Source organism: Notothenia coriiceps, unplaced genomic scaffold (assembly GCF_000735185.1).
Source record: "Notothenia coriiceps isolate Sejong01 unplaced genomic scaffold, NC01 NC01_scaffold00025094, whole genome shotgun sequence".
NCBI lineage: Eukaryota > Metazoa > Chordata > Actinopteri > Perciformes > Nototheniidae > Notothenia > Notothenia coriiceps.
The window spans coordinates 306,064-331,124 of NW_011357795.1; the positions used below are offsets into that span (position 1 = coordinate 306,064).

The 25,061-nt window shown below is 39.8% G+C and overlaps 2 protein-coding genes across 3 annotated transcripts in view; both read left to right on the plus strand.

Moving 5' to 3' along the window:
* The window catches only part of dmrt1 (doublesex and mab-3 related transcription factor 1), a 96,661-nt gene that overhangs the window by 42,384 nt on the left and 29,216 nt on the right, over window positions 1-25,061 (plus strand). The gene's annotated exons all lie outside the window — the stretch shown is intronic.
* Window positions 1-25,061, plus strand: part of st18 (ST18 C2H2C-type zinc finger transcription factor) — a 40,056-nt gene that overhangs the window by 6,818 nt on the left and 8,177 nt on the right. Inside the window, exons 1-11 of one of the 2 annotated variants that reach the window (XM_010783361.1) lie at window positions 2,091-2,180; window positions 12,288-12,403; window positions 15,164-15,215; window positions 16,029-16,059; window positions 16,259-16,446; window positions 19,893-20,600; window positions 21,317-21,451; window positions 22,306-22,396; window positions 22,479-22,571; window positions 23,106-23,314; window positions 23,571-23,770. In XM_010783361.1, coding sequence (XP_010781663.1) covers window positions 15,164-15,215; window positions 16,029-16,059; window positions 16,259-16,446; window positions 19,893-20,600; window positions 21,317-21,451; window positions 22,306-22,396; window positions 22,479-22,571; window positions 23,106-23,314; window positions 23,571-23,770 — 1,707 coding nt within the window. In that variant the 5' untranslated portion in view covers window positions 2,091-2,180; window positions 12,288-12,403. Of the gene's footprint in view, window positions 1-2,090; window positions 2,181-12,287; window positions 12,404-15,163; window positions 15,216-16,028; window positions 16,060-16,258; window positions 16,447-19,892; window positions 20,601-21,316; window positions 21,452-22,305; window positions 22,397-22,478; window positions 22,572-23,105; window positions 23,315-23,570; window positions 23,771-25,061 lie in introns of those variants that run through there. The other variant, XM_010783359.1, reaches the window with a different exon arrangement.

Here is a 25,061-nt window from a genome sequence, read left to right on the forward strand (position 1 = left end):
TGACATGTAATTTTGTCCAACCCACTCCTCTTTCATTTCTCCATCAGCTCTCTCCAGCTATGCCCACATTTTCAGTTGATGAAATAGCTTGACAAAACACTAGTTTGTGTTTTATGCTTGCTTTGAATGATGTCCCTTTTTTTCAGAGAGAGAGAGAGAGATTTAAACAGATGTTCAGGCCAAAAGGAAAATTATATATTTTTGTAATGGCGGTGCAGTGTAGCCCTCAACATGTTTCTGTCCCACAATTTGTCAAGATTGTTTTACACGAGTTGATTCTTTCTGTGTTGTATCCCAGCAATACTCATGTCTAGTATAGGACATGAAATAATCATCCCTAGAACAAGCGTGTTGTGTCCTCACAGCGAGATTGTCTGCATGAGCAAACAAAGACCATGTTATTTGATAAGATGCTTAGATAGAACATTCTTTACTTTCATATGTTTGTGTGGTTATCAGGCACAAATGGTGAAAGGAGAGGACGAGAGCGCAGGTCGACTCTCTTTGTATGTCTCTTTCACAGTGTATCGTGAATTGGCTCTTGAAGACAGTTAGAAATTAGACTTTCAAATGAGGCATTAAACAAGGTGATGATCAACTGCCAAACCTTAAGTAATGATATTCTCCGTCCTCAAGTCCCCAGCCTTGCATAACCAAATGCACAAATCACAGGAAAAAGAACTGAAAATACATTATTATTACATATTGTGTTCACACGTCAGTCCCCTGGGACCGGGGGGGACATGAGCGACAGATAAGCATGTTTGGGTGGCCCCTACCATCAGCTGGGGAAGGCTACGCTCGGATCTTGAGGGGGGGCCCCCTTATGGGTATCACTTATTTTAAATCCTGAGCCACACCACCCCCACCTTCACCCCCCCCTCCCCCTCCACCCCTCTCTTTTGCCCCCCTAGCCCCAGGCTCCACCCAGAAGTGTGGTTGCCTTTGTCATTGTAATCTGGCCCTGTTTGCTAAACGCTTCCACTGTTTACTCTCTGCTATGGGGGCTTGTATGAACAGGAGTCAGCAGGACGCAGGGTGACATCACTTTTGCTGGGGGGGTGTTTGAAAAGCTGCATTTGTAAATTCTCAGGGCCCCTTTCTTCTTTTATTCTTGCCTGTCTCTATCCAGGCCTGTCGAACGCATGAGCTAACTCAGGAGGCTAACATGGCCTACAGGGAGGAATTACACCTAATTACTTGAATAACTGCTAGGCAGCAGCCCTCGTAGTCACCAAAAATCATTTCCAGGTCTCTGCTTTTTACTGATAGCCAGACGTCTTGTCACAGAGAACCCCCGGACAAAGCTTTTACATTCAAATGGTCCAGGAGAAATGAAACAGACTGACAGGTACAAACATTAAAAAGGGGGGAAATCAAATTAACAGACAAGGATTTCATATCATCTATTTTTGTTGTTGCCGTAGCGATAAAGTCGCAGACATTGAAACTGGTCTGTTGAGCCATTGTTATCATCCCTGGCCATCTGCTGCTGAGGAGTGACATTCCCTCTCATTTGCATGATGAGTGATGTATGAGGAGCTTGGGAGGGCATATGCCCCATTCTTATGACAAAGCAGGAGAAAGTTTTTCTTTCAAACACAGAATAAGGATAGATATATATATATGAGAATAAGTCAGGAAAAAAGAGCAAAAAAAAAATCTAAAATCACCTGGGAGGGTAAATGTCTGTATTTGCATTTATGTATGTTGAATCTTCGTTTAGCGCACATAAATCTGTGGTGTGTGTGTGTGTGTGTGTGTGTGTGTGTGTGTGTGTGTGTGTGTGTGTGTGTGTGTGTGTGTGTGTGTGCGAGCACGCTCGCGTGTGTGTGTGTGCGTGTGTGTGCGTGCGTGCGTGCGTGGGTGCGAGTGCACGCGCGCATGAGTAGAGGCTAGTGCGCGCATCTGCCTTCTTGTGTGCCTGTTTGTGTGTTTTGCGGATGTGGGAGTAGAGCGAGGAGGGGGGTTGGTGGCTGTTGATGTGCAAATGTGCATCATGTTGAAGGGCTGTGAATGGGGAGGTGTGACGTAAAAAGGGACCCGAGCGCAGGTGCTTATCTCGAGGCTGTCAAAGGCACAGTATGTCATATTCCTGGGGACTACCTTTCAAAGCCACAGCACCAGCTCAGCTATCAAGAGACTGGGAGAAAATCAAACTTTTTGGATCACAGCACTAGGTTGGTGTTAAAGTTCTTTTTATATAATATACTGTCAGTTTGGTCAGCATTTATCTTCACTGATACTCTGTATCGCATATGTGAACGACAAGCCTTTCAGCTCCTGCTGTTAGATGCTGTCATCTGAAAACAGGAGTGATAGAAACTTACTGAGATTTTCACAGATTTATTGGACTGCTTAACTTGTGTACCGTGTATTTTACTAGATTATGTGAAATAGTATTGTGATGGCAATTGTTTAATACTGTGTTTGGGAGTATTTAGAAAATACTGCGCTGATGATTAATATTGTTTGCTCGATACAAAACGGTGTTCTTTGCTGGAAAGCGAGCGCAGCTTCTGTCCAGGTTTCAGACAGTTTGAGAGGAGATTAAATGGCTCAAACTGTTTTTAGAGAGGCATGACCTATTTTTGATCAGCCAGATAGAATGAGATACTGTCTATCTAGATTAAATTCACAGCATTTGTGTTGCGTATAAGCTTGTCTTATAGAGCACATGTTTGTATTGTGTGCAGAGACAAAGCATTGTCAGGTTGCCTGTGGCTTTGACAGTGACAGCTGTACATACACGACCACTGAGCCTAATGCACTTAAACATTGACTCTGTGCTCCAATATCATATTTGAACAGTCAGTAAAGTATTTTATTGCATCCTGTTTTAGCTATCCGTAATTTGCGTTGTAAGTCTGATAAAGTTTAAAAAATACAAGCTAATGTTGATTTTAGTTAAACAGTAACAAATCAGCTTTAGTTTTACACTTTGTGGGTCTTAAATGTGTAAAATACACCAGCACTGAAACATGACATAATGTTCTAAATGTATCTCTGTCATTTCTTGCTTTGTAACTTTGATCAAGTGAAAAAACGATATACTAATGCTAAATGTAGTGCAATACAGTCCACTGGTAACTTTAGGGTTATAAGTAGGCAAGTTTTGCTCTGAACTAAATTTAGAGTGGCCTAAGCACTCGACAGTCTCCAGAGCAACTATTTATTTAGGAGGACGGATGCTGGTTAAAAAAGTTCATCATTTACTAGTAGCGTGCGCCACACTAATGGCTCCCAGTCTGCTTTATGACCCATCTTTAAGTTGATCATTGTTAAACAAAAGTAGGATTTTCTTTTTTAATGAGAGCCGACTTAAGGCCTGGGTTGAACTTGTCTTCGTGATATTATCAAACCTGTCATTTGTTTTAATATTTGGATCTTTATTCTTTTAGAAAATATACAAGATAGTATCTGTATGACGAAGAATATGTATGCAAACGTAAACAAATCTGTCATGTATTTTCGCCATGTCTTTCAGAAACATTATACTCTGTGATTGAGGTGTTAAATCATTTTTTAGTTTTGGATAATTTCAATATAACATTTGGAACATTTTCAGTGGTAAAATAAATTGAAATGCCAGTTGTCATTCTGCCTGTTAGCTTCCATTTAATCACAACTCCATCAGCTTATTTCAGCTCGCAGCGCCCAACAAACAAGAAAAGAGCAACCACCGACATTAGATAACACTCAGTTTTGTTACAAATCTGAATAATCCTTTAAAGAGTTTGGTGGGTTATGCGAAAATGATAACATGTAAAGTCAGGACTTGTGAGCGAGGTTACAAAGTTCCACTTCTACTCTTTGTTTTAATGAGAAAGGCAGGGATGTGTGTTAAAGCGGTGATAAGTAAGAGGCATTATCCCTCTCTGCTGCCGCCCTCTGCTTCAAAGCACAGGGATGTTAGTTGCTACACAACACACAAATGTAACCTCTGCCTGCAGGAACTGTCCATGGTACCTGCTGCTCAACAAAACTGGATCCACAAACTTAGCCACATAGCTTCAAAACACCCAAAAAACTCCTGTGAAAAACACATTTTTACCTATTTCCAATAATCTAGCAATTACATAAAAATATAGATTCATTCCAGGTTTTGATTTCCTATATGTTGTTTTAATTATAAGTCAATTGCCGTCGGCTGCACATGTAAACGAAGAAAAGCTCCCATGGAAAAAGCATGTCAGTCTGTTACATATTGTGTTACCTGTTTTTTACCCTGATCAAACTTCAGTTAGATAATCCAGGGAAATGAATTATGTGGATTTAATTCGACAAGGTCTCTGAAATGATCCATCTGCTGTTGAGCAGCTGGTGAAAGGATAAATGTAATTAATTACTTAACTTTTCAACAGTATTCCAGAAAAACAGTTTGTGTGTGCTATTGGGGAAAAAAATGTAAAGCAACAGTGTGATGAAAAGCTTTTAAAATGTTTTATTTGATCTTCGGTCCTTAAAACGGGTTTTATTTCAAATAGTATGTCCTTGTATTATTGTTTAAAATTGGTCTTGTGTAAATACATAATCATATCTTTTCAGGAATTTGCTTCAATGGCAATCTATTCCTTATATACTATTGTAAATATTATTCATTTAGCATAAATTACATTTCAGCCTATATTAAAAACAATATTATAATATATAAATATGCGTGTATAATTTAGATAGAAGTAACCCTTGTTATATAAATAGTAATTGGCTTATTCTTTAATGTTATGTTCTGGTTCTTCCTTTAGACAAGGACTGATCAAAACCACATACTCTAAAAATATGCATTTAATGATTATTATACAAATCATTTAAAAATCTTAATTACATTTTTGTGTTGTATAATGCATCATATGTTTAGCTTGTTTCTGCTTTACAGCTAAATTATCTAAAATGTTAAAACAGGTGGATTTGACCTTTAAGATAAAATTTAACAAAATCCTTTTTTAGTGAATTGATATATTTTTTTGACAGGCCAAGACTATGAAATGTTCCCAATTATTATTACATGGTATTTTATTCCGCCTCTCTTGTTTTAAAAATATATTTCAGAATGTACCTTGATTGTAATGTACCTCATTGGCTGTGGTTTTGTTTGTTGGCCTAACTATAAAGGATCTGCTTATACCCTTGTGGGTTGGGAAGAATTAGGATTTATGAATTTATTTCCTCTGTTGTATTGTTTAAACAGCTTTGGTTTAGTTTTGATCCCTTCCTCTTGCCTTTGAGGCTGTTCCACGGTGTCAGCTGTTGACTGATAGTAAGAGAACTGCCTCACAGTGTGAATGAAAGAAAACTAGCGGTTGGTAAACACTGATAAGGGATAAATAGAAAGCGGTCAGGCAGAGATAGTTCTGTGGGAGCCCAGATTGTGTGCGGTCTGTTAAAATGAGATTCTGAGCCTGTCCTTTTTATTCTTCCTCCCCTACCCTCCCCTGTGCGGCGTTTGTCTGGAAAATCTCCAGTGACCCGGCTCGGCAGTCCCAGGCTGCAGTATTCTCTTTTTGTATTTGTTTTGTTTTCTAACAAGGGTCAAGTTGGCCAATAGACACGTCCCTGATGCTTATAGACAGCTGTCATGACTTCAAGTGCTTACAATAGTTACATTTTACACACATTCAGGGTTGTACACCAACACACACTGTAGCAAGAGATTTGTTTAAAAGCTTAATATTTAAAATATTTTTTAAGATTATTACCGTTCATTATACAATTTCCCTAAAAAATAAAAAATCCTATAATATATAAAAAAAACCTGAGCAGGAGCAGCTCTGAAAATCCATCCATCATTTCTTATATCATCCATAGCATGTGCTCAGAGTCGTATTATCATGTCAAGGTGTATATATCACCATGCTATATTAATTACAGTCACCTAATTAGACATTTACACTCTTCACTACAGACCCTGAGGAATATAAATCTAATTTCTCAATTAGAATCACTCCAAATTACTGTTTTTATTTAATGCTTTCTAGGAGCAGTCTGTCCTATCCATTGATTTTTTTTTTCTGGGGGTGAATCTATCTTTTATGTGATTAAAAAGACCTTCAGAGGTCTTACCTTGAGGATCACCATGTGGTGTATTTACACAGAAAAATAATTCAGCCCATTGTAGCCCGGCAGCTAATGAGATTGGTTGTTAAGTGAATGACACAAAGGCTACAAAAAAAAAAAAAGCTTAGCGTTTCGGGTGAATATCACTGTGTCCCTGCACTCACACACACAAACACATACACACACTATCTCAGCAGCGGCACTCTGGACTACCCTGTACCCCACCTCGATATCCTTCTGCTCCGTCTCCTCCCCGATGTCACTATGAGATGCAAAACAAAGGCTAAGAGGGGCATGGTAAGTCAAGCTCGCGATTCTGCCCTGTCGGACATGTTGACGTGCGTTTAGATGCAGGAGACAAGTGATTCTGGTTGTCTGTGTGAGGATGTGCTGCGCTGTGTATGCCTCAGGCTCAGATAAGTACATTCATTGAAGGGTCAATAACAGGGAGGCTGTGTTCTGTGACTCAGAATAAGACATTTTTACTCGACCATTCTTAACTTCTCAATCACTGGTGAAACTTTTTTTTTCTGGCAGTCTCTTGAACTTGAACTTTGGATTTTAAAAGTAGAACAGGTGTATTTTTTTTTCTCCTGTGGTTTAATGGTGTTGGTTATTTTGTTATTGTTGTTGATCCTTGAGTGAAGCTCGACTCGGTGTTGTCCAAGGATTTATCTAATAAAGCCCTGAAAGGCACAGAGAGAGGCATGACAGCACAAGAGAGGGTCTTGTTAAGCACCCGGACTTGGTTTGTATCGATTGCTAAGCTGTTTCGATACTCACTCAAAAGTGAATAGATGCGGTTTGGACACAAACATGCACATTTGAGCGGATATTGTGTTTCTTCCCTCGGACTCCTCGTTTAGACCTCTGAATAGTAACAGTGGAGCATCGGTAGTGATTGCTGTAACAGGAACATTAAAGTCCATTAGCTTATCATGCTCCACTGTCAGCCTGGAAACTGGGTTAAAGTCCATCGTGTATATTAAACCCTGGACTTAAGTCAAATTTACATTTTGTTAAAGATTACTCCTTTTATTGATGCATATAATCATATTCATGGGCCATCTGCTGATTTGGCAAGCATGGATCAAACTCACAAAACAGCCCTGCTAACCTTATAAGTACAAAATAGTCTGGCTTAACTCTCCTAGCCCAGAAGTGTGTGTGTGTGACAGTGTGAGAGATTGTATGGATATTGGATAATACTTAATTTAGATCCTCCAGGCTGCTCATGCCATATTTTCTTTTATCATGAACGCTTTGGTAGCAGACCAGGGCTTGTGTTTGAACAACTGAGCAAATAATGTTGGTCTGACAATAAGCAAAGCAAAATCTTGGTATGAGGAATCTGATTAAACTCTTGACCACGGTGCACAGCTCTCAGTTTATGCCCGTCGCCATGGTTACGTGGGTTTCACAGTGCAGTGCTGCACACTTCCACCTGGTTGTGAGCAGCTACACGGGCCTCACCTTCTTGAGGAGGTCATAAAACACTGCTTTAGGCTTTATAGTTCTTCCGATAACTGATTTGTCCTGAACTCTAGCCCAGTGTGCGTTTCACAGAAATAGGAATTCACCACTGGGCATCCTTACTGCACGAAATACTTATGTTCGACTCATTCCAAACAAAGCTTACGCAGATTGAGAATTCATATGCCAGAGGTAAATCCGAGTTAACACGGATTTATACTGGCATGAGTTAAAGGACTAGAGTTTGTAATCCAGGTGGCCAAGGGATTTTATCATACAGTGGCAAAAATCACTTAAAACTCCCCCAACATCCTAAGCCACTGAGCTCAGTAAGCAGACAGATTGTTGAGAATTGATGACAGCACAACTATATCAGAGCTGGACTCTGTGTTTGTGTGTGCATGTGTCCGCGTGTCTGTGTGTACGCCCGTGTGTGTGTGCGTGCGCATATGTGAACATGTTTGCTTCCTATATACGCTCAATTAGTGCTAAATGAGCGCTTTAGAATAAGACCTTGACAGATTGGTATAATTTCAACAGGGTAGGGGAGCTGTATTGGGAATACTGCCTTCTATCTGCATAAACATCAGTAGCATGAATAAAAAGACCTCCTATTCCAGTGGCCTCTGACTGACTATCAAAGTGATCAAAGTTGCAATAATATTCAAATAAGCATTGGGTTGAATAGCCTTTTGCTTGATAACCATATCTAATACATTACAGATAAAAGAATAACACAAAGGTGCGCCTGTATATGTGTATAGGGAAGTGCATGTGTGTGTGAACTTACACACCCGTGTGCACATGTGTGTGGAGGACAGAGGAGCAGAGATAGAGTGGAGTTGTTTAATGACAGGAACAGCTGACTCATTTAGAGAGAGCAGTGAAAGGTAATTAACCCTGGGAAAACTACAGCTGCCATGCGAGCTGTTCACTTCAGCGCAATCTGATTAGGAATCACTGCTCGAGTCCCTGACTCCTTTCAGACACTGTGTGTTCGAGGTAAACTTTTCCCTTTGCCCCGGAGAGCCTCGGAGCACTGGAGACCTGCCTTTTGTGACGGGGGATTAGCTGGAGCGGTTACTACGTTTCTCCAAATTGCAGACCACCTGGTAGCATTCATGCAACCTCCTCCCATGAAAGGGCCTCCTTGGGAAGGAACAATGAGCGGGATTACTCTGCTCATTGTTACACCGGGCCTGGAACTTCTTTTTCCCCAAACACCTGTCCCCAAATTAGACAGGTTTAAAAAAAAAGAAAAAAAAGAAAACATGTTCATGACAGGATTCAAAGATTCAAACTAACATGAGAGCGTTTGGCAGACGGGAGGCTTTGACAATGGATGGATTGTGTGCCACTCCGCTTATTATGCTATTGATGCATAGTGTAGTGCAAGGAGATACTAATTTTATTTGTCTCAATATTTTGTGTTCTTAATTGGATTGAAATTCACACACAAAAAAAAAGAATTGCATATCATCTAAGCCCCTTTCATACGATAAAGGAACTAAAAGCACCAGAAATGTGGTCAAAAACAGAAATTGGCTCTTTGATGTCAGAAGAAACAATCTGGATTTGTGTGTGGTCCGGCTCCAGATGAACTCAATTTAGAGGGAAGGCTTAGGGATGACTTTGGAAAGCGATTACAAGATTCTGAAATCACCTCGGCAAAGGTGTCACCATCTGACTCTTTTATGAGACTCTTGCTAACTCGGTCCAATAACAAGTTTCCCCTGTAGTTATGCCATCATAACAAATCATTGAAGCGATAGCGGCTAGCCAGGCTCCTAATTGTCTGTTAAGAATTCTGTGAGCTGTGTTCTTTTATTGAAGCGTCTCTGTCTTGGAGAAGTGATAAGATGCCAATACGCTCCTCTATAAAAGTACTCTTTGGCAAAAGGGACAAACACTTTGCTTGGCCGTCAGGGTAGCTGTGAGGCTGTTATATATGCAATCGCAGTTGACTTCAAGATCTTTCACTGTGTCTGCACGAATCCAGAAAACTCCATCAGACGGTGGAATGCTCATAAATTGCCGGCAGAATAATTTGATTTCAGATAAACTATTTTTTCTCTCTTATTTGAATGACCATATAAATAAACAGCAAACAAAATCCCTAAATCCCTTTTTTCACATATTTTATATTAAATATTTTATACAAGGTAAAGTCATATTAATATTTAAAATAATTTAAGAGTACATTTATGAAAGTACCCAAACGTCCCTTGATTCAATTAAAAAATAATACATTTTCTACTAAAAAACAGCACATTTTCCAGTGCAGTTCAGATTGGATTAGTTGAGCGTGGATTAGCTGTCGTTTTCAGTATGTAGGTAACAGATAATTAAACACTGTGAAATAAAAAAAAACGATTTTATGCCAAGTTTAAGACATAAATTAGACACCCTAGACCTCTTTGTCCCTCCCCCCTCCTAAACTATATCCCTGCCATTATTCTAATGTCCAGCTGGTATTTAGGCGCAGGGCGTCTGACGGCTCCCTGGCCACCTCACAAAAAAACACAAAAAAAGGAAAGTTGTTTATCTAAATACTCTCTTAACAGAAGTTGATTTTAATCTTTGAGCAGCGCTTAATTTACTCGCCACAATCCCATTTGCATCTCAATGAAAAATAGTCAAAGCAATCCCTGCTTTCTGTGTACAATCGTACCTGCTCCCTCCCCCCAGAAAGGGTGTGAGCAGGAGCAGGTATCTTCCTGCCAGCTCACCTTTCCGCTCGGTTTACTGTGTAGCTGCTCGTTTGCCTCCTATAGGGTAAATATAAATTACGACCGGGACGCTATATCCTCAGACATTCATTACAAGGAAAAATGAAAGTAAAAGGTGCTATCTTCTTGCCGTTTGCTCTTTATAATACATAAACAGAAAACACTTAGCGTGTAAAATTAATGTGAAAATTATTCCCGGGGTAAACTATAAACACAGAAGTTACCCCGCACATTTACCCTTTTTTTCTCCTTCCCCTAGATCAGAGTGTAATTGCCAGTAATCAGGTCTGTTTGCTGCTGATAAAACCACTCTGAATGCGAGGAACCCTCTTTGTGTGATGACTCAATTATGCCAGAAGTGGCTCATCAAACCTGGCCCATCAGCTGCTTTAATAAATAAGGAGGAAAACTTGCTGCAGGCGCATTATAATTCCATTCATTCCATAATTAAATCCATTCCAGTTTTAACCCTTAACTCAGTGTGCTTCTGGAAGAGGAAACAAAAACAAGGAGCGAGGGAGGGGGGGGGGGGCGGGGATACACACCAGACAGTGACCTTGCACAGAGCACCCATCCGTTCCCTATAATTCAAAATGATACTGTTGAAGAAAGGTTAAGAGAAAAAGGCTCGTGGTGAAAAGGATGGGAATCAGTTAAGACGCGGCTGCTGTTTTTTTATGTACAGTATGCATTGTTTCCACACACAGCCTTAGACAGTAATTATATTAAAAGAGTAATCTAATCATAACAGTTGGTTGGTCCAGTGCAGCACTGACATTTTGAAATCTTATTTTGTGTAATCTCATTTGCCTCCATCATCTTCGCCTGTCCCCCCCCCCCCCTCCCTTTCTATAGGAAATGTAAATAATGTAATTAATTTTATGGTCTCCAGAATCTTTACTTTGCGACTCTGGCCTGCTTTATTGGTTTCAAGATGAGGTATCAACACAGTAACACACAGTTTTTTTTTTTTACTCCACACCACAATAATGTCTGTGTTAATTACATGAGAGCGTCCCAAGTGCACGGATAAGCTGGGAACAAGGGGACACAAAGACTCAAGGTCAGTGATGAATATCCACAGCAGCTGCATGGTATTAATAAGGCTTTATATGAAAATAATAATAATAGCATCACTTACAACAAAATGCGAGAGTGTGGTTAGAGTAATGTCAGGAGTGTTATACAGATATTTCCTCTTCCACTATCTCAGCTTGGATCCTCTGATAATGGTGCGAGGCAATGGTTATTCATGATGGCTGGACTGGGAAGGTCTCTCTCTTTCGCTACCCCCAGTCGCAGCCCATTCTCTCCTCTGTGGTGGGAATGCTAGCAGATGGGGTTAGGGGGGAATGGGCTGGGCTCAAGGACAGCTAGCAGCCAGATTAGCAAATAGAAAATCTCATGGACCCTCAGCATCAGGCTCCTTTCCCCCTGAGAAATCTGCCCCCAGACGAGGGTAGCAGTCCTCTGAGAAGCATTTGGACCTGGGGTGTGTGCATGAGAGGAGAGGGGGTTGCATAAATATGATTCAGCAGATGACGAACCAGCTCAAATAGTAGTGAGTCTTTTTTCATATGCTAATGAACCTGCGTGAATAACCCTCCCTCACTCAACCCCCTCTCCCCCTCTCCCTCCCCTCTCTTCTTCTGTTTCCCCCAGTTTCGTTGTTCTGGGAAAGCGCTCTGTGAGCTATAATTAAGAAGATGTTGGTTTTTTCAAAAGCAAACAGAAATAAATAATTCCATAATAAGATCTGTGAAGTGAAGAGGCTTAATGTACTCATTGTGTTCATCCTTGTTTTCCCTCTTGGATGTTTTGTATTAATTAGAAGCAAGCAATTTGATCTCTGTCAAGCAATCAATTTACATCGTGTTCCTTATTCCATGAGAGGTATTAATATGCTTTTTTCTGACTGCATGTTCACATCCATGTCTCTTGGTTAGGAAAATAAAATGATGAAATACATTTTAATTATGAGAATTAAGATGCAAAATGTATTTACATGTATGTTGTTTCTCCATGTTATAGATGATGAATTAGATGATCACTTCCTGAGAGAAAACAAGTGTGAAAGCATCAACCAGAGGGGACAGTGCGGATCTGGCATCTTCTCCTACAGAGCGCTCGGAAAACTACAATCAAAGGTAAACAAGCAGACACAGACCAAGCTTAAATATAGTACACACTTTGTGAAAATAACTTTGGTCAGGGACAAAAAGTCTCTAAATGATTGTGTAACAGTGTTTTGGATAAGTAGCATGCTAAGTGCTGCAGGGTCACTGCTCCTCTGACCGGAGTGAACACAAACTCAGATTGTTTTTTTTACTTATGCACAGCTGTGGGTGGCTGACAGATACTCTCATATTTTAAATGTAGTGCTGAGTCTGCTCTTTCTAAAGTTATGTTGGATAGTTGTCAGGTTGTCTCGGCTGGATTTGTACCTACGGTAATAAAACTTCCTTTTAAACCATAATAGAAAGTTAAGAGTCATCTGCAACAAGGTCTTTAGGTTTGACCATTGAAGTACTTAGGAGCACTGGTAGTACGATACATTACCCAAAGGGCTGGACAATAAAGTGAATAGAGAGTTTAGATCAAATTTAAGACAGCATTTGAGACTTTGAAGAATGCTTCTCAGTGATCTAAGTCAACATGTTTTGTAGTAAGACATGCTAAAACAAGGCTATATTTTCTAAGCGTTGGTAAAGTAATCCTACAACAATCCTCATTGTTTCTTTCCAACATTGTTTATGAATAATTGGCGAGTACACAACATGTAACGCATGAACATGCTAAGATGGCGGAGGTAATTATTTCCCATGGAAACACTTTTTACATACATTTGAAGAAAGACAATTATAAACTCAACAAAATCCCTGAAAAACACTGATGGGGAGTTTTAGCAGAACGGAGTATTGTTAGAAGTTATTATAATAAAGTAGGCCGAATTATTCAGTTAGAATAAGACCAGTTTTATTCAATGTTTCCACTCGCAACTCTTTACATTAGCATTTCTAGGCCATATAGGCACTTTTAATAAACTGACATGTATAATATGCAGGTATAAGGATATTCGATAACAATGTATATTATATTATTACCACTTAATAATTATTGGTGCACACAGGAGGTGTTATAGTGGTTGACAAATACATGGATAAACAATTATATCGGATTCCATCATAATATCTTATAAACCACATGATACTGCCTAAGAAGCCTAACACCTAAGATTAAAGTTACATTTGATATTCTTATTACTTCATAAACTCTGAATAATGATACATAAATGAAATAACCATCAAACAATACATTTTTATAAAGTCCTCAGCTAGATGTGTAGGGGATATCAAATAAAATCTCCCTTTGACCCTGAATGTTTCTATTTGTTCTGCTTTTGTAAACACTCACGTCACATGTTTGTCCATGTTGTTGCCCTGCCAGGACTACCTGTTAGTACACAGAGATCGACGGAGGCCTTCCCGGTTCTCTGGTTACTTGTCACCTCTTGTTATGTGAATTAAATAAACAATCTGCCGGTAGGGTTTGTTATAATTATGTCAGAAAGGCACATGTGACGCACGTTAAAAGCAGTGCGAACAAAAGAAAGGTTTCAATTAGACGGTCAGACTTATATAATAATGTGAAACTTGATACGCAGCACGCGGTAAAAAAAAACAACACGCTTAGCCATCGTCACACGTAAGCGTAACTGTGTGTCATTGTATGATAGGTATAAAACTGAGTATTAAAACCTATTTCTCATTATTACTTGATGAGGCTTTTAAAAAAAAGGTATACTGAAATGATAGCATGGTGTTATCATCACAAAACATATTATTTGGAATTCATTTAGAAAAGAAAAAAAAGAAAAGAACATTTTTTTATTTTGTAAATACAAGTTCATTATAAAATGCTGTTTTTAACACATTTGCATTCAAATGGCACATCTGAAATGTCAAATAAAGAATTACAAAACCACCGTCCTGGTAATAAACATGTGACTCACTGGTGATATTTCCATACACTGATAACATCATTTGAACTTTGATTAATGTCCATGTTACAATCTCAGGTTGCAGGATGTTAGAGCAACACTTTGCCTTCAAAACAACATATTTATACAAAATGTTGAAGCATGTCTGTGTGGGAAAGTGTTGAGGAAACTAATGAGCTACATTGGTTTTTACAGAACGTAATCTATAGTGTTTGGGAGTTGTTTGTCTCAATAGGCTGTAGTAATCAAAAGTAATGAACCTATTATGAGCAGGACCTCTGAGGGCCCGGCGTGGCATTAAGAGTGTGGCACATAAAAGGTTTATTAAAGGAAATTAAGGTCCATCACTGCCACACCTGCTCCCCTATTATAAATGTATGACAGGTCAGTGCCTTCAATCACAACAGCAAACGAGAGAGAGGAGTCATGTTTCCCATTACCAGGGAAAAGTAACAGCATATCCTATGACTCACAGATTTCACTGGCCTGTGACCACTATACGCCACCATCAGCCTGGAATAATTATGTTTAATAGGTTTTATTTGGGACCCACAAGCAACAGCCAGCGAGAGTGGATGGATTTTAGCAACTATTTTTGTCTAAACACACACAGTGAGGTGCTGTCCGTACTTTGATGTCATTATTTTTTTGCCATTACATTTTTTCTCACCTTTCGAACTTTTTTTTCCAACACTATACCTTATGTGCTTGCATATGTCTGATGTTTTAGAAGCCCTTTGTGATGCTGTCGTGGACAAACATTGATTTTAAGGCTCACTGGCTGACAATAATGTCCAATAATATTCAAAGCTTACAATTAATGTTCACTCCTCACTAGATACATGTAAATTCATTATAATCTCTGTGTTTAACTCATCTGTACATTGCATGTTTTATTTTTTAACAGATGGATTCTGAAGGTGAGGAGCAAACCCTGAACACATGTAGCAGCAGCGCAGGTGAGTGCAGCTCTCGGTTTTAGTTTGCTATTAACTAAACACACACGCATGCACACACACACACACACATATTCCACTTATCGCCATGGGTTAGGGGTATCAGTTCAACAATCCAACTTTATAACTGTCAATTGTATGTATTATCTTGCCGGTCTGAAGAGCACTGTACTGCAATTTCATTATTCAGAGGGGAATAACTTCATTAAATTGGAACTCTGGCTCAAATTAGTTAAGGAGTGTGTATATATTGTGTGATTGAAAACCTCTAGACTCGATATGTCATTATGCAAGTGTTCAGGGCCTCGCGCTGCGGCTATTACTACATCTGGGGAAATGCATGAAAAGAGTTATTATTGGTTGTGCTTCATGGGAGTAGGGGTAGAACTTGTGAATGAGATTTACGCAGGCCCCTGGGAAAATTGATTTAGCCTTTTTAGATCACGTTGTCAACGTTGTCAAAGGATGAGCTACCGTTGGTCTCGCAGAGAATGAGCAGAGAGAATAAAAAGCTTTTCAGATCAATGACAAGACCACTTCTCCATCCTTGTGCTGATTACTCCCCATGGCATTGTAAAAGAGAATAACATCTATGGTAAAAGACTGCAGTATTAGCCCAGGTGGTACCATCCCTAAAAACACTATCTACAAAACAAATATTTACAGAACATTGTAAAAATGTCATTAGCAATCTCCCAAAAGTAGTGATCCGCTTTGAACCTTTGAAGAAGGATATGTCGACAGATGCTGTGCTACTGTAGTGGAAATGTAAACATGATGTTTAATCGAGTCCTTTTTTGGCCTTTGTTTTCACAGGGCTGGCCGACTGCGTCACTGATATTCAAAGGTAAAACTTTATGACACACATTTTCTCATCTTTTTTAGCCACCGTGCCAAAAAGGAAACATTTCTTCCGCGACCATTGACGTGACTCATTAACTTCCTAAAAGAAAGTGTCAGATTTGAGCCTTTGAAAATGAGCCAACTGAGGCCTCTATTGACCCTGCTGAGCCTTTTGTCCGGTCCCCTCTCCCCTCCCCCCCCAGTCCATATGGGTCCATGGTGAGGAAGAGGAGTGCTCAGGAAGGGGTGCAGGGCGCCCCCGTCAACAAGAGAAAGTCCCTGCTGATGAAGCCCCGCCACTACAGCCCCAGCGAGGCATGTGAAGAGGAGAGCGAGGACCTGGCACCGCCACAGGACAAAGAAGAGCTGAGGAACATTGACACTCCAGCAGGTAAACAGATGTCCTGTTGTTTTGTCTGTTTTGATGAACAATTGACGCTGAATTTTAAAATCCCATCTGTTGCATTCATATTTCCCTCCCTCTGCCATCAGCCAGCAGCCGCAGTCATTGTGCAGTGGAAGTGAAAGACTACACTGCTGGGTCCACATTAGTTGTGTCTCACGTCCACGAATTGAAGTTTTGACAGCTGATCTGCCATGATATTTTTGGCGTGGCTTTACCCTCTTTTGATGGGGCCAGATTTCAGACCCCTCATCTGTCCTTTTTCAATAGCCAGTCCAAAACCCATTGAATCCATAGAATGAAACACTGAATGGGGGAGTGCCCGGTATCACTTTGAATCAAATTAAACTCCCTCTATTCTTTTTAAACGGAATATAATTGAAGTCGCCTATGAAGGAAATCCAATAGTGTCGCCATATGTTGCACATGTTTTCATTTTTACTAAAAACAACAAATACATTTAATCAACAGCTTAAAATAATGTTTACTTCCACTTACGCCGCTGTCCTTTCAACAAGCGAAAATGTTTTCTTTTTACCTAATGAATTGAATTTTAGTGCATTTTGGCAACAATGCTCGCGGTGTACATGTGCATTCTCGCCCACTATAATCTGCACTGATTTGGTATATTTTTAACGATGTAACTAAGCAACAAACGTAATTGTCCCTTTCAAAAGCTTTTGTTAGGCCCTCTAACACAGTCTAATACATAATTAGGCATAATGTCTACAGCTCATTATAGTACACATGTGTGTAGTTAAATGGACCAGGAGAGTAGCTCACTGAATTGTGAGGATTCACTGGAAATGGAATTTATTTGTTTCCTGGGTTCATATTACATTACAATTATCTAAGTAATTCACTGTGCATCATTCGTTTTCCTTTTGTTATTGTGGATACTTTTTATCACCCAGCGTTGATTGACTGCTGTATATTTTCCTGATTTGAACCTGATATTCAGTGGACTAGCTTTTAAACAAAACAAAATACAGCCTGAATAACACATCTAAAAAAAATGATGGGTGTCAAATGAACACGGGTATTGACAAACAATTTCGGAACATATTTTGCTGTCATTGTCAGATTTGAGGGCTATTTTCTGTGGAAAACAAAAATTGGAAAAGTAGACTGGAGGCAGTAATATTATTTTTTTTGCTGTGGGAAGCTGGTCATATCTGCATTTTAACAAAAAGGGAGGAAAAATAAGCCTCTCGTTTGGTTGAGCCACACTGCGTTCAACTCCAGCCAACTGCAGCCCTGCTGCAGAGTGCTGGTAATGGCTATTCTGGAGTACAAACTGTTCACCTGTTCCAACACACAAACCACCGGAGGGATCCAAGTTTTTTTCCTCCATCTCTTTCCTTTTTTCACTGCACTTCTGTGTCTCTATGTGTGTATGTGTGTATGTGTGTATGTGTGTATGTGTGTGTGTGTGTGTGTGTGTGTGTGTGTGTGTGTGTGTGTGTGTGTGTGTGTGTGTGTGTGTGTGTGTGTGTGTGTGTACGTCTGTGTGGATGTCTGACTGTTTGCGGCTGTGTCAGGCCGTGGAGTCCATCTGGATGAAAAACAAAACCCTTGTTGCTCGCCTCATAAATGTAAATACGTTTAACTGGTTTTAATTTTTCATTCAACAGGGTTTGTCTTCAGACACCTCTTTTAAAATATTTTTCACAGCAGGGGGCTGTTATAGTAACACATTGTAATGTTGCAAAATGCATATGAAAGCAGACATGTCAAATTCCACCGCACCTCATTATGCACAAAATCATATATTTTGTCTTTTTTGTTTATTAGTGCCACATATTTTATGTTAAAGCTCTTATGGTGAGGATTAGATTGTGTGTGCTGCTATGTTAATAATAATGCCTGTATCTGTATCATCCTCAGCAGTGTGTGATCTGATTCTCAAAATCCATCTCTATCCATCTATCTTCTCAACTTATATAATATCTGATGCCTAGCCACTTAAGAGGATACAGCCCCACTGAAAGTAAAAACCCTCACAGTGCAAAGAGCCTTAGAGCATAAGTTTGAATGGTTTTGGAGGATCAAGAGAGATTTGATTGATTCAATCCAGATGATAGCCTCCCATTGTTAATCACTAACTATGACTTAATATAAGCAGTGATGTTAATAAAGTGTTGTTTCACATGCACTTAGGATAACTCTAACCCTCTGTCTGTTGCACTGATCAGACTCTCTGTGGCTTTGCACAATATGTCTGTACATGTGACCGGGATTTCTGGATTTATGCTGAACGATAGACGGCAAAAGGTCAATGCAAATTCATTTATCGGGAGCACTCAGCAAATTAAGCTGTAGTAAAAAAGAGATTATAGAAAATGAGTGTGAAATTTAGGAAATAAATGCAAACATATTTTAATAATCTACAATAATGGTGCTTCATTTATCATATATGGTGTCTTATCACACCCAAACGGATTTCAATAGTAAAAAGCCGGGATTTTAAGGCACGATGTTCTAAAATATATAAATGACATTGTTAGAAAAGCTCTTCTAACTCTCGTTTGTTAAGCATCTATTAAGAGTTGAGAAATAATGTCTTAATAACAAAACATTTCTGATTTCAATTCAAATCAGTTTCAAGCACTGTTTTAAAAGCTTTCTTCAGAAACTGCAGGTGAATTAAATATCAACATTTATATAAAAATTAATGTAATCCCTGTCTTTTTTTTGCAATTTTTGGTGATGTTATACTTTTCTGTGAGCGCTGTAAACTGTCTAATAATTGTTTATTTTGTTTTTAACTGAGATGTATAGACCTAAACAAAGTCATGCCACACAGACAGCAGCAGCTAACACATATTATTTATCTTTTATCTGCACATCTGTAGTTTCCTCCATCTGTTTCTTTCAGGAATCCTCATCCCCTTTCTTGTACACATCTCTAGAAACAACAATTATGAATTTCTAAATCAGTTTTATGTGCAGATGACAACATGTTGCCGCTTAGTTTGCACTTAAATATACACATCATTAATAAAAAACTGATGTTTGCTGTCCACCGCGCGGTAAATCCCTTATAATCTTTTCCTAAATCTATATTGGGTTGAGACACCAATTGGAGGCACAGAGGAAGAAGAAAACAATTGTGTTTTGTGTTCAACTAACAAACATAAGGTCAAATATGCTATCTCAAACATACTTGAGGAATTGCTTGGAATCTTGCAACATTATGATTTCTATTGCAACACGTGTTCTTTTAAATCCTCTCAGTTCTAAAAACATGTTTTTCTCGAAATATCATTTATAGAAAAGTAACAAAAAATCTAAAACCTTTAAAGGATTTGGAGAAGATTATCGCGGACAAACAATTCTCTATCCTGAGTGTGACCGAGGGGTCACAGAAGAAGATGTTTTGTCTGTTAAGTCTGAAAAAACATAGAATAAAATGTGTTTTCTTGTTGTTTTAGATGGGAACTTAAAAGCAATCAATGGAGGCGCCTACATAAACGGCCACGACGTGCCAGCTAACTCCGGCGATTCACTCGGATGGTCAGAGGTTGCGTCCGATGGTTCTCCTCAGTGTGAGCCAGACACAACCGAACCTCTGATGGATGAAGATGAAGAGGAGCTCCATAACAACGAAAGAGACGACCAAAGCCAAGACAGGATGAGCCGTACGTCATCGAGTCCATACCCAGATATGAGGGAGGCTGAGTGGGAGCCTCTGTCTCTGTCGGCCAAGGTCAACGGCTCCGTCTGCAGCCCCCAAAGAGCCTCCGAAGACCTCTCAGGAAGGGGCCGCGTGAAGGAAGAGCCTCACTTGGAGTTAGGGGGTCCGATGGGCAGGGCGAGTCTTTTTCAGGCCGAGGCTCTGAGGTACAGGCCGCTCCCCACAGAGGAGGACAGTGAGGGGGAGGCGGGGGTGGAGAGGCCGCCTCAGATGGAGGGGTGGGCTCTGGGTCTCCACCCGGACAGAGCCCTGGAGATGAGCCGGGGAGGGGGGGTGAACTTCAACATGTTGGAGCAGGCCATCGCTCTGCAGACGGAGCAGAGGCAGGTGCTGCACCACGCCTACAGGGAGATGGACCGCTTCCTCATGGAGCAGATGACCAATGAGAGGAGGCACCAGAGGATGATGGACATGGAGGGCAGACTCAACTACCACGGGGGAAAAGGTAACATGAAGCTGATCTATACACAGCTGCAAGAATCTAAAGTGATCATGTTGGGAACAATCGGTTTTGGGGAATGTATTTTCATCTGGCATAAATCAGATAGACCACTTGTGATTTGGATGATTGGGCGCTCCAAAAACATTAAAAAGGAATAAAAGAAGGGGGGGGGGGCGGGGGGAATCAGAGGGAGGAAATCCTCTTAAGTATTAAAAACATTTTGGCAACAAGTGAAGTAATAAATGAACAGACTAAAATAAAGGAGAACAACATTTTCTGATGGAATTGCTACTACTCAGAATATTGGATTTTGATAGGAATCAACTGGATATTTAACCATGACCATAAGTCTTAAATCCTCCTAAAGTACCTCTCATGTTTCCCTCTGATTCTTCAAATGACTGCAGCTAAATGTGTAATCCTACATGTAATCTTTCGATGGATGGGCATTAAGAAGTGAATGTTGAACTGCAGCCTTAACTAAAATGAGAGATTAAAAGATGCGTTTTGTGAAAAAAGTATCTAGCTTTGCATGATATTTTCAATCTGTTGACCTTTGTAAAATATGTAGACACGAAAGTGCTTTGAATGCATGTTTCACTTCAAACTACACTTCTTGATAGAACACAAAGACAGGACGGCTTTGTTATAATTCGGGCAGCAACACAGTGGCTGTATTATATTCAGTTATTGTGACTTCTTGTTTATTGTGTCCGCAGATTCTCCACGTACAGATAAAAAGGATATCAAGTGTCCGACTCCTGGCTGCGATGGCACTGGTCATGTGACCGGGCTGTACCCGCACCACAGGAGTTTGTCTGGGTGCCCTCATAAAGTCAGAGTTCCTCCAGAGAGTAAGTCACACAAGAAGTATTTGTATACATGCTGTAAAGAGGATGAGTTATACTTATAAAAACTGCCATTTGTAGGATTTATAATAACTCACAGTAGTTGAAATCCTCTTAGCACAGAGCCAAAGACAAGAAAGAATTGCTTATACATTTAGTTCAATTCAAAGATGGGAATAAAACTTTTCAAATAAAGTTAAAGGATTTCCTCTCTCTTTCTTAATGTGCTGTTGTGTGAATATGGAATTCTTTCTTCCCCCCCCCTTACACTGGCGATTGTTAAGTCATTTCAATACAACTCAACAAACATTCAACATTAAACAGTAATGTTACAAAAGGAACAGAAAAAGTAATTAACTTTTTCAAAAAAGCGCGTGCTCTTAGACTGTAGGCAGTATTTGCAAATCAAAGGGCTAGCTAACGCAGCATTCAAAAATAAATAGACAACTCCAACAAACTAATTGGAGAATATGTACAGAAAGGAAGTTTCTAAGGATACAGAGCGGACCTTTAACGACGCGTTTGTTTTGAAGAATATAATCAGCTGTCTTGTAACGCTCCTCTTTGCACTAAGCTATTTACATTTCAGGCACATTACAGCGTCCCTCACAATGAAAAGCCTTTTGCTTTTTCTTCTCCTGTTTCTGTCTCTGTGGGATCTTTCCTCTATAGGCACTAATGTTCCAACCAGTTCCATAAATCCTGGTTGAAAGCATGAAAATGTGTTTGTTTTATTTCCATAATGCTCAGTATGTTCATGTTTCACATCTTATAATCTTTCCGCTCGATTATGTCTCACATGTTAAATTATTTTGTACTCTTCCTGAGCTTATCTCCTCTCTCTGTCCTCGTTCCCTCAGTCCTGGCGATGCATGAGAACGTCCTCAAGTGCCCCACACCCGGCTGCACAGGAAGAGGCCATGTCAACAGCAACCGTAGCACCCACCGGAGGTACGTCTACAGCAAAAAGCCATTAGAAATATGCACCCTTTTACAGTATTAGGCTAATGTGTTTGATTTCCTCCTCAACCAGTCTCTCAGGCTGCCCCATCGCTGCTGCAGTGAAAGTGTCCAAGCCTCAGGAAGAGAGCCTGAAATGCAGACAAACATCTGACCGCTCACCGAGGTACACTGCCAGATAACGCTGGGGATCGTCACTGCTCTCATTGTGTTCACATGTGCAGGACAATAATTACAACACGCTTTCAGAAATCCTGTTCAGCTCTGTAGTGAACTGAAGTTGTTTAACTGAGGTTATGGAAAAAAAGTGATAAACATTATTATTGTTGAGGAGAGTGTGGGATATTTGTATTCACTGATCCCAGCAGATCAGTCTATTTCCAGCTTTTAAGCAGACATAAGCAATGGTGAGTTCCTCTCTATTAGAGATGATAAAAGAGCAGAACTCTTTGTTCCCTGTGGATATATCATGGGCAGGATGCCCACTCCTACTATATTAATTAGTCTGGCAACCTGGCTGTGGATCTACAACACACATCAGATCCCAGACTCTATGTGTACAAAAGCACTGGCATCCCTGACTGCTTAAAAAAAACATCTATACTTATCTGCTTAATATGAGCTTGCTGGGCATTTCTTATTTCACGAGGTTTGCACAATAAAATGATGTTTTTTTTCTTTTGTATTTTCCTCCTTGCAGAGCCATCGGCTTGATAAAGAATTACGAAATGAACCAGTTGAACTACAGGCTCTCTCATCCAGTAGCAGCCTTGCAAACGAGCCTCACAAAAGACATTGTCAAGTACAGCAGAATCCGCTTTGATTACGCCAGCTTTGATGCACAGGTCTTCGGGAAACAGCCTCTGATGGGGCCCGACCAGGACCAGGAGATGGCACATTTCCCCGACTGTAAGTATAATACATTTCAAATAACAAAGCTTTTAATATGCTATTAAATGAGTGTACATTTTTTGTCAGATGTTTTAGGTGAGGAGCTTTGACAGATACATGCTAATGTTTGTTACCTTTTAAGGGTTGCATCTCCTAGTGTCTGGTGGAAAAGCCAACCAATACTGTATGAACTTCCAACTTGTTTTTGATGTGCATTACGCTTAGGTAGTGCTGTTTGAGTAACTATATTATTCACTTATTTGTTGTATTTCAGCACCTCAGCAGTATGCCGGCTTCCTCGGTGCTCCCGGTGGCCGGTTGCCCACCTCTAGTCATCTTAGACCTCCGAGTCAATTCAAAAAAGAAGACGGCCTCCAAGCCGCGGCAGCGACAGCCGCCATCCTTAACCTTTCCACTCGCTACCAGAAGAACATAGAGGCTGTACCCGGCCGGCCCCTGGCAACCTCTACAAAGGTAATGAAATTAGACCACTTGGAAAGGTATCTAATGTGGTCATTTTAAAGGAACTCTGATTTGTGTATAAAAAGGAAAGACATCAAGAGACAGATTTTGGCAAAGGGAGATCTGGCAGGAAATGAAGAAGGTTTCTTCTCCAAAAAGCTTTAATGTATACAAATGGAAATTCAAAAGAAGAAATACAATCAGCCTCCTTATACCCAATTACAACTACTCGTCTATTTTTTTATTAAAACATGTGGTACTGTATTTTGTTTCGACATCAGCTGGCATGTAAACCCTGAACTGTTTTCTGAAAACGCATCTTGCCCGCTGCAGATGGCAGAGGATATTTTGCTTAGTTATATGATCCAGGATAGGCTGTGTGTCTACACCAGATAGCATTTAAAAGCAGTTTAATGGATTAGGCCAATCAGCTAAAGGAGTTAACATCTGAAAAGTTGAATTCAAACGATTCCAAACTCTTCTTGGAAACGAGTTCAGATCAAAAAATCTCCTCTGCTGTCATTGTCTCTATGGTGCCAATTCTCTTAAACTTCATGATTAATATTGTTCACATTCTGTGGGTTACATACGTGCTCAGTGTACTGTAGATGATTCAAGGTTTCCACACCTACACAGCACAGATCCTTGTCTCCCAGCTTGTTGAGCTGAGAATGTGGCCCCGTACCAGGTACCAGCCCACTGAATGAATAAAACAGTGTTAGCAAGTTAATCATCTGTTCTCATTTACAGCTTAGTTGTCTTGGAGAGACGTTCAAAATAAAGAACAGCTTTCAGGTCTGAAGGAAAGGAGGCCATATTTAGAGTGCTATATGTCGTTGGATGCTTCAACTTATCTGCATATGCATGATATGTATGGAACAGAACACGCAACACATAGCTGTCATTTGAAACACAAGCTTATTTTCATTTAAAAATGCGAGCCGCTTAAATTACTTACTTAATTAATCAATAAAAGCAACAAAAGACAACTAAATCTGGAGTTTTACTTTTTAGTTGCAGCTAAAAACAACATTAAATCTTAATAAATCACATAAAGTGCATCCTTCTATTTTTACACTGGTGCTGTTTAGATTAGGAACACACATCATCAAACGGCTGGATAATTTAAGTGGACAGCCACAGCCAATGTTCATGTAAATCATCCCCTTTAATTAATTTGAAAAGCTGCCTTTTGTTGTAAAAAAATAAATAATGATGTATAGGGTTTAATGAAACATATGCGTTAAATAATTGGTTTCATTTATGGAAAAGGATTTCAGCATTTAACGAGGTAAAACTTTTA